Here is a 9,699-nt window from a genome sequence, read left to right on the forward strand (position 1 = left end):
TTGTATAGAGTTGTTTGTGTCATTTTGCTGACTCAGACAGTAGCTAAGGCGGGAACACTTTCTCTATACCATTGGATGATTCCACAGTAACATGAGAGTGAAGAATCAGTTCTTAAATCAGTTATTTACACATAGTAAACACCAGGTGGCAGCGTAACTCGGTCCACGTGTGTTGCATCAAGACAGTGGTTGCACTCATGAGTCAGTCCAGGGATGTGTCTCTTTGTGTTTGAGATGTTACAATTAAGTTATTGTTTAACATTAAGGACTCACTTCCTCTAACATGTATGAAGAATGTCTCTGACATGTTATTCTCAGTTTTATTTGAGTTGCACTGCAATGACGTGATGTAAATTTCAGACTTTCATCAGGAAACATTGCAGCAGTGTGAGAAACCAATGTATTTATGGCATGAGTATCCTTTATTAATCATGATCTCAGATATGAAAGTGCCATTTGAATATCCACAGCAATCATTTATTAATGTTAGCATAATATTAGCATTAATTTAATGCTAAGATCAGGAACTTAGGCTGTAATCACATCTAATAATCTTTTAATCAGTGCAGGACTTTGCTGAGGAAGAAAAGAAAAACAAATGATAACATTAACAGTAAAAGCTGAATTTAGTGCATGTGTTGACAGATATAGCTCTTTGCTATGTGAAAGCTGTTAGCATGTAACGCTAGCATCCTCCTGGTCACTCTCATGGTATTTTAGGGGGTGTCAGTATGGTGTTTTACATCCCCAGGGAGCAATAACACTTGTGTGAATTATTTATGTCGCCTTTCTCATCTGCATGGCTTTTCACTGAGTGCCGGTTGACTGGTCCCATTTTTAAACCTGCTACAGATTGTATGTATATATTTTTTTTTAGACAGGAGGAAAAGGCCAGAGGTCAGGTTGAGGGGGTTCCTGTGTCATGGAGGTCGTGGGGAAAAGGTGGACACCCCCTTGTATTGGATATTCTACAGACAATCCCCCAAAAACAGTCCAAATTCCTCCACTGCATTGTGCCCCATATTCTTCAGGCAGCTGAGTGGGTGTTGTAGACTACATGAGCACTCTGCTGAGGTGGATCCCACCCTTTTTACCACCCACACATATGCTACTAGAGCAATAAAGGACAATGGAGGGTACTTGAAGTTAAGATGGGAGATGACTTGGGGAGCTGGCTATTGTTGGTGTTAAGCATTGTTACCCCAACAATGTTCCTGCTGAGGAAAAGATCTCCCAGTTTTAATGAAGGAACAGAAGAGAAGAAGAGAAGACGGGGACCTCATCTGAATTTTATGGGACCAATGTTTTTTCTTTCTTTCTTTTTGGCTGGGATGAAATATTCCCAACATAGCAGACTGAGGGTTTCTCCACTGTGTAATTATGGGATGTGAAGTTACAGGATCTTAAGGCTGTGATCATTGCTCTGTCGACAAAAGAACATCAAATCACATTGGTGAAGCTTAAAGTTAGCTCAAACATGCCTCTTTGTGAATATGTCCAACTTATTTTAGATTCAGAACATAAGCTGATATCACAAAGTTTTGTAGATGTGATCCTTTTCATTTTTCCTTTATTTAACCTGGAAAAAGTCTCCCTGAATTCAAATCTCTTTTACAAGAGAGATCTAGTCAAGAAGACTTCATTAATCTGAATAACATAAACAGTCTTAGTCTGTCTGAGTTACAAGTGATTATAGACTGTTAACCATCTGTGTAAAATAACAATGTTACCAAAACAGTCTAGTCTATTGGTATTTGTACATCTTAATGGCAACAAGGCAAACTCCATCTGCTGAGGAATTTCTTGTGATATGATCAAATGCTCCAAAGCAGCTACTTAATGGTTTTTGTAGTGAGACTGTCAACAATAGTTTCCAAGGCCAAGAATTAATTTTTTATCTCAATATTTAAACCAACATGGATTAGAGGTGCTTGGAAGTGCTCAGAAAAATGGAAATTTGAACACCTACAATGCCCTGGCAACTGGGCACACAAGGAAAACTCCATCTGCTGAGGAAGATCTTGTGATATGATCAAAAGCTCCAGAACAGCTACTGAATTGACCTTGTGGTGAGACTTTTTTGTCAAATTTGGTTTTCAAGTCCTTAACAAGTTGTTTTGCATGTCTCCTGGTGTGTGTCCTGCTCGTACAATGCGATTGGCTGCAGTTGGATTGATATCTCTAGTCAGCAAAAATTGATGCTTGATCCCCTGCACACTTTTTTTAATTTTATTTTTTTTAAATTTTGGGCTTAAGTCAAAGAGCTCAAGCCCAAATGAAGCCATAGGTGAACTATTTTTAAATTTTGTAAGGTTTTGAGCCACCTCAACACGACTCCCTCACCTCTGTCTGGTACAATGTTAAATTAAGCGTCTGACTGCCTTTAGTGCACTTTAACCATATACCAGCACTGAAGAGGCCACCACGCAGTCGGGGGCATGTGTTTGACCTCAGGCCAGTCGCTGACAACAGATGTCCATCACTAATCAGTGTCATTAACTCGTCCTGAATTTAACCAGAGATGCTGGAGGTTTTGTCTGGTCCACTGAGGTGCTTAGTCAAGGAGATGAAGAGCACGCAATGGACCAAACCGATCAATGTGTTACAAAGGAGGACAGGGGTGTTGTATGATTTTGACCTGGCGCTGTCTGGTCATGAGATGTTGGTGAACTTTGACCCTTTGCTTGCCAGTGAGCATAAAGAATCTGTTCACGCCAGACAATACATATACAAATCATGTCTCCACTTAATCATTGCCTGGTTCAATATGGTTCTATCATGGTCAGTGTTAAAATAATTGAATGTTTCAGGTCATTGAGTGCACATGGGTTTTACGAGGGTGCTGTTGTGGCCCGTAAACAAGAATTTAGGACCAAATACAGTAGTGTTTGTTTAATGTGTTTGCTGCTGAAGGGGCTTTCTCTCACTGTAAAGATTGCTACTCACTTCACCACCACCTGCAGGATGAATATCAACTGAGCGCTTGCTGTGTTCTTTTATGTAAAAATGCAGGTTATTCAAACATCGAGCTCACACTTGCCCTTCATTGTGAAAATGTTTTGTAGCTTGGAATAGAATACTTATACTGTATACATACCTTGTCTGTGTCAGGATGCTGAATATGGAAATGAAGGATTACCTGTGCTGAATTCCTGTCTTTTGTAATACAAATGAAGAGTCTTGATACTGCAAATCAACAACTTCTCACAACTCAGTTGACTTCATGAAACTGCTCCACAACTGCTTTGTCTTCCTGCTCACGATAAATTCAGACATCAACAACTTTTAGTCAAAGCCCTGAATTAACTGAAACAAGGACTACTGAGGTCTGCCAATTTTAACAGGATTAAGGGAAAAGAGGATCAGCTAAAAACTAATGTTTGCCATCAAGGTGGAGAGGTGTCAGCTTTGCCTCCAGATGAGGATCACAGTCTCCTGATGCAGCCCAAGACTGAATCTAACTGCATTCTGGACTTGATCTTGAATGCATCATGCTGCTATACTGAAACATGAATTAGTTGCCATGTGTGATATATGTTAATTGTTCTGGTATATAATGGTAGAAGATGACTTATGTTGAAGTTGAAATTCTGTTTATCTATATGTGTAAATACTTAATATACAGAGTAAAAAGCTCCAATGGTGTCAAATTTAAATGTGGTGGAGTTTAAATTACATTTCCCTCTCAAATGTGAAGAAGAAATATAAAGTATACAGTATATCCAAATGGTAATACTTGACTAAAGTAGGCTACCTAAACATTTTACTCAGATAAACTAAGTTACAGTATGACTAGGCCCACTTGATTAAATGAGGGATTTGTAACAAAAATATCTTTTCTCCTTCTAATTGTACTACTACTGAGCAACAGATATAATATAATATTGAAGATAAAATATATGTCAATTATCTTGACCATAATTGGTGTTGTAGACGGGGCGGGGCTGTGAGCCTCCCCCCGGCCCTGTTGCAAACGAAGGGGCTTACCCGGATCGACCGCTGCAGATATTTCCGAGGCTCCTCCCTGCACTTTTTTATCGCCTTATAACAGGATATCGCACTGGCGCGAAAAACGCACTGTGTGGCTCTCTATTACACATTGTGGGGCGGATCTAGTGTCTGTTGTCTGAGCCCCGGCGTTTTTTCCATCCTTTTGTTTTTTAAACTGAACTAAAACAGAAGTATAACACCACATATTTTAAACCCAGTCACAGCTCGGGCAGCTTTTTATCCGTCTGATCCCCGTGAACCGTGGACACTTTGCTCTTTGACTGCTGCTCAGGGGCTTTGGATGCCCTGAATTTCGCACTGGGATTTACGGAGAAACCGGTGAGTAGTTTTACTCTGGTACCTGCATGTTAAAGTTTCAGATTAGGGAATAAGAGGTCTGTCTTTTGGGTTGAACCCACTCTGGCACGGCATGAGTCCACTTTTTTTCATCGGTTCACCCTTGCTCAGTGGAACAAAGCGCAGCCTACATTCCAGGAAATGCAGCCTGATCTTAGACTTTTACGCTGTATAGTATCGTAAAACTTAGTCTGCAGTCATCTCATGTGCTCTCGTTTCCATTCAGAACTTGCTGTGAATTATAGTCGACGCCTATATATAACTGGATTATGTAATAACCTTGTGCGCCTGGACTTCACTGCATAGAGAGCTTCCGCAAGATGCAATCAATTATTAATGTGGTCCCATTTGTAGAAAGTAGGCTGTTAGAGGGATGTGATATCCTAATAGCCCTTGATGGATACTTGAAATGTGATCATTCATCTGATGGGAGCTGCTTTTTAAAAGGTTCATTGCTAATCACAGTGATATTTCCCCTCAGGTTGTACGGGACGTTCTTCAGAGGCCACTGGTGTCATTTGATCATTTCTGGGAATAAACTCTAGAGGATTTTATTAGCTAAAAATATGGAGTTCGACTGTTACCAGCACTATTTCTTCGATGATTTCGAAACCGAGGAGGATTTTTACACGTCAACCGCACCAAGCGAGGACATATGGAAAAAGTTCGAGCTGCTGCCCACCCCTCCCATGTCTCCCACCCGAACTCTTAGCGGTGCTTCCCTGCACTTCTCACCGGGAGACAAGCTCAGCTGGCGGTCCAAGGTGCCGGGTCAGGACGAGGAGTGTGAGGGTCAGTTCATCCCAGATACGGAACAGCTTTTTGGCAACCTTAGCTCCATCATCATCCAGGATTGCATGTGGAGTAGTTTCTCCGCCAGTAAGCAGTTGGAGAAGGTCAATGGGAGAATGTCAGCTGCGGCGCAGACCGGTGCCTCCCCGCTGGCTCAGATCTCCGTGAGACCGAGCAAGGCGCAGTGCGTCTCGCCCACTGCCCCGCTCGCTGCTTCGGCGACAGACTGCGTCGACCCTGCGGCTGTTCTCACCTTCCCGGCAAACAGCTGCAGGAAGCCGGCGTCGTCTGGCTCCGAGTCTCGCTCTGATTCCTCTGGTAAGGAAGCGGTCATGCTCTAAATTGCCCCACCCTGCCCCTGCCTCAGGATTATATTGCCCTCTAACAATGCGTAATTTGGAAAGCTGGGCTGCTGTTGCATAACTGTGGTCTGTGGTGCAGCGGGGTTATCCAGCGCAACACAGGCAGACATTTAAAAAGCTGGATTTTCACTCTTGCTTAGTCAATGTGCCACATGCTTGCTCTGAATACACATGCAGTCTTTTAAAAACCGCGCCCTCGTCACCTTTTCTCGACTTTCCCCCCTTTCGATATCTTCCACTGGCTCTGCATTACAATCTGAGTGCGGTAGAGGGGCGGGGTGACCCAGTCCTGATGATTTATTACTACTACACACACAGCAACAGACCGTGAGAGTAACTCTTTCACATTTCCCAAATTAGGGAAAGCCCCCTGCTAGCAGATCTCCTTATTTAAATTGTTGATGAATGCTCAATGACAAAAGCTTGAATTCCTGAATGCTTTGGCATGGATGACCACTGCTGTTAACACCTCAGCTCCTGCTCTGCCCTCCTCTGATAGAAGAACAGTGATCTGCATGCTTGGTTAAGGAATGCACTTCCTTATAGTCAGTTTAGTTAAAGTTTGATTGAGCTCCACTGTGTTCCTAGGCAGGCATGTGAAGCTAATAAGTATTTTGTAAAGGATGTCATTGAAAAATCTTATTTGTAATCTCTGTGAGTATGTTGCTGAATTATTTTTCTATGTGATGACAGATGATGAAGAGGAAATCGACGTGGTCACTGTGGAGAGCAAGCAGAACCGGATGAGGCTGGTGAATGTCAGAAAACCGGTCACCGTCACAGTCCGGGCCGACCCCTGCCCCAAGCGCTTCCACATGTCTGTCCATCGGCAGCAGCACAATTACGCCGCCCGATCCCCAGACAGCGAGCCAGAACCTGAGGATGATGAGGAAGATGAGGAGGAGGAGGAGGAAGAGGAGGAGTATGAGGAAGAGCCTCAAAGCAAGCGTGCCTGCATGGCATCCAATCAGAAACCAGGCTCTTCAGCTCGTGGTTCCCAACCTGCCTCCCCCTCAGAGACTCCCCAAAACTCAGACACAGAGGACACAGACCGCAGAAGGAACCACAACTTCCTAGAGAGGAAGAGGAGGAACGACCTGCGGTCTCGTTTCCTCGCCTTACGGGATCAGATCCCCGGCCTGGAGTCGGCCAAAACTCCAAAGGTGGCCATCCTGACCCAGGCAACAGAGTTCCTCATGGAGCTGCACACCAGGGAGAAACGGCATCTCCAGGAGAAGAAGCGCCTCAAATCCAGACAGCAGCAGCTTCTCCGCAGATTAACTGAATTGAAGCGCTCTTGAGACTCAAAAAAAAAATGTGCTTTTGAAATGAACTGCCTCATTCACAGTCAAGAACTTTGCTAAGTTACCTATCACTTTTGAAAAGCTACAGTTTTTTATATAACGACATGCCTCATGTAAATAGCCGTGAAATAAATTCTGTTTGTAATTCATATTGCTGTGGGCTTCCAATGAATTGACTGTGCTGACCTGTGAACCTGTTAATGGGGAGGAGCAGTTAGATCCCAGTGTGCTGTGTTTTTTTTTTTTTCTTTGCACAGTGTTTTTAGTTTTGAACAGGGTGGGTAAATGAATTGAATTTTATAGCTATGACCAAGATATTTCCTGGTATGCTGTGATGGGAATTGAGACAAGTTGTTTGTTAATAGTTTACCAGTGTGATAGTGAACCTGTGTAGCCTTCAGGATGTGTGTGGAAGTTGGCTCAGAGGTCTTCATTGCACACTTACAATAGAGTGAAGTGTGAATGCCTTTCTGTGTACATAAGAGTGCATAAGTACATAAGTTTGTATGACTGATTGTTTGATGTACAAATTTTTATGTAAATAATAGCTTATCGCTCCTGGTGGAGGAGACGAAATCAAGAGCTGTCATCGGGTATTGCCCCTCTGTAATGTGCCACCAGGCACAGAGGAGCCTCTATTTTGTTAAGAAAATAGGAAAATGGACAAAAAAAAGTAGCACTGCTGTACTTTATATTCACACGTCACTTTGTGATTTCAATGCTTCTCCTGATTTTGGTTGATTTTTTTTTTTTTTTTTTTTTTTTTTTTTTTTTAAAGCATGCTAACATCAACAGCAACATAAAATTTTTATACCATGTTTGCATACAAACCTGAAGTCTTTGTGTTTATTTGAATGTTACACAATGCTATACACTGCTGAAACACAAGGTACTGTATTCCTCTATAGAAATGAATCTCACAACACCTTGACCTTGCCATCAACCTGAATTTATGCTCATCTCAAAATTACAAAACTTCTATTAGTTTCTATGGCAACCTAAAGAAAACTTGCACCAAAGTGAAACCTTGATTTAAACATTGTCGTCAGAAGTGACAAATGACAGATCTTATCGTGCCTTGCAGCGTGGGAAAGGTGCAACTCACGCTGCTGTGTGCCTCTCCAGAAACGCAACCTACTAGCACACAGAAATCAGCTGTAAATGAACGCAGATCGTTGCAAAAATGAGCCAAGTGCTTAATGTTGCCGCCCTGTGTCACTTTGTGCTGTGTGTCAAATAAACGAGCACGTCTTGTGCACCAGCTGCTGGTCTGCAGAAGGTTAGACTGAGTTTGTCCTTGAGACTTGCCCTTGAGGAGAGTGTGTGTGATACCGTCGTGGATCCTCCCCTCTGCAGTGGCTGCTGCATGCTGGGCACCTGATGTGCTCTGAAGTAGGTTACACTCACACACACGCGCATACATACTATCGGTATCTTTAGAACAGTCCCCTGGGTTTGGAGACAAAGGTTGTGTGAACTGCTACTTGATTCAGTGCAGCTATTTACACAGGTATGCAGTCAGAGAGCAGCACTGCGTCATGCAAGTGGCTGTAAAATTACCTATAAATGGAAAAAGTGAAAATCTCTAAGTAATTTCTACATGTGTGTGTTTGAGACTAACATATTGTCCTGGTTCATGAGGCTCGTATTTGTTGTGTGACAGCACTTTTACCACCCTTTATTAATAGTTAGACTCCCTACATGGAGCTGTTATCCCCCAGAGAGCTACTTGTGAGAGAAGAGGAACACAGTCTTCTAAAGGCAGATTTCATAGATTTTTTTTTTTGATTTTTTTAATTTTATTTATTTTTTTAAGTTTTGATGGATGAAAAGTTTGGATTTAAAGGAATAATAAATCAAAGTATTCTTACACTGGATTGAAGAAAGGCAACATCATGAGTCAAAATTTGAGCGGGACAGTGTGTTTCTATCCACTTCCTTCGTGGGATTTATTCTGTATAAAACTGATCTAGATGCCTAACATGAGGAAAATTCTTACATATGTGTGATGCTGCTGCCCTATCAATGTACTCATCAGCGAGTCTCTGCAAGTCTGGATGAGTCAGGTTTGAGCTCCAGTCATTTGTTTAATAAACTAAAAACAAGCATTTGGTTCAAGTACGGCCTGACAGACGAGCCAGGCACACCCTGAACTCCAACCGTCTCACACCTCGCTGGTCTTTGTTATGGTTGGGACTAGTTGGTGTTTCACCTGCCTGTGTTCACTCTCTAGGCCCCATTTTCAGCCCTGAGGGCACTATTCTCTGGCACAGTTGAATATTTCCTTTACAAAATCAGCAATTGATCTTTCGAGGCTCAGTTGAGAGAGATAAATGATTTTATCATGAAAAAAAGTTATATTTCTACAGTACTGAGTGATTTTTAGTCGTCCTATTTTCTTGATAAATTGAGAACGAAAGGTTCACCCTTTCAGTTAATACAAACCTGTGTGAACTTGTGATGAAGTCTGCTTGTTGTAAACACCAATGACTCCTTTGATTAACATCAGCTGCAGCTGCTGTGTTGTTCATACTTAAGGAAGTGAAAAGAAAAATCAGATATCAGGTCTTGGATCAGATAGGAGCAACCTGTCTGATACTTTTCCTGTTACCTCCCAACCACAAAATCTGAAGTGATCCTGCACAAGAGGAGGAAATAAGTAGTTCATTAAATAATGTAACCCAGGTTCAAAGACTTTTCCCAAGAGATTTACTGTTGTTGAAGTGGGTGGTTAATTTCAGGGCAATGCAACTAACCACCACCAGCATGCACAGGGTTGAGACCACAGTCTTTTTTTGGGGAGGCAAATGAAAATACTGCTGGTGTTTGTGGGAAACATCAAATCTCAGGCTAATTTTTTCTTTTTGAGAAACAAAAATAAACGTTTTTTTTCT

The 9,699-nt window shown here is 42.2% G+C and overlaps 1 protein-coding gene and 1 long non-coding RNA gene across 2 annotated transcripts in view; both read left to right on the top strand.

Annotated features, from left to right (window-relative positions):
- Positions 1-1,496, top strand: part of LOC130180329 (uncharacterized) — an 8,233-nt gene extending 6,737 nt beyond the window's left edge. The window contains exon 3 of the long non-coding RNA XR_008829393.1: positions 878-1,496. This is a non-coding gene — a long non-coding RNA (uncharacterized LOC130180329). The remainder of the gene's footprint in view (positions 1-877) is intronic.
- Positions 1,497-4,031: 2,535 nt separating this feature from the next.
- Positions 4,032-6,954, top strand: LOC130180768 (protein L-Myc-1b-like). The gene is made up of 3 exons (XM_056394502.1): positions 4,032-4,329; positions 4,829-5,457; positions 6,195-6,954. The coding sequence occupies exons 2-3, from the start codon at positions 4,914-4,916 to the stop codon at positions 6,800-6,802; spliced, it is 1,152 nt and encodes a 383-aa protein (XP_056250477.1). The 5' UTR covers positions 4,032-4,329; positions 4,829-4,913; the 3' UTR covers positions 6,803-6,954.
- Positions 6,955-9,699: the final 2,745 nt, after the last annotated feature.

This window comes from Seriola aureovittata, chromosome 13, assembly GCF_021018895.1.
Source record: "Seriola aureovittata isolate HTS-2021-v1 ecotype China chromosome 13, ASM2101889v1, whole genome shotgun sequence".
Lineage (NCBI taxonomy): Eukaryota > Metazoa > Chordata > Actinopteri > Carangiformes > Carangidae > Seriola > Seriola aureovittata.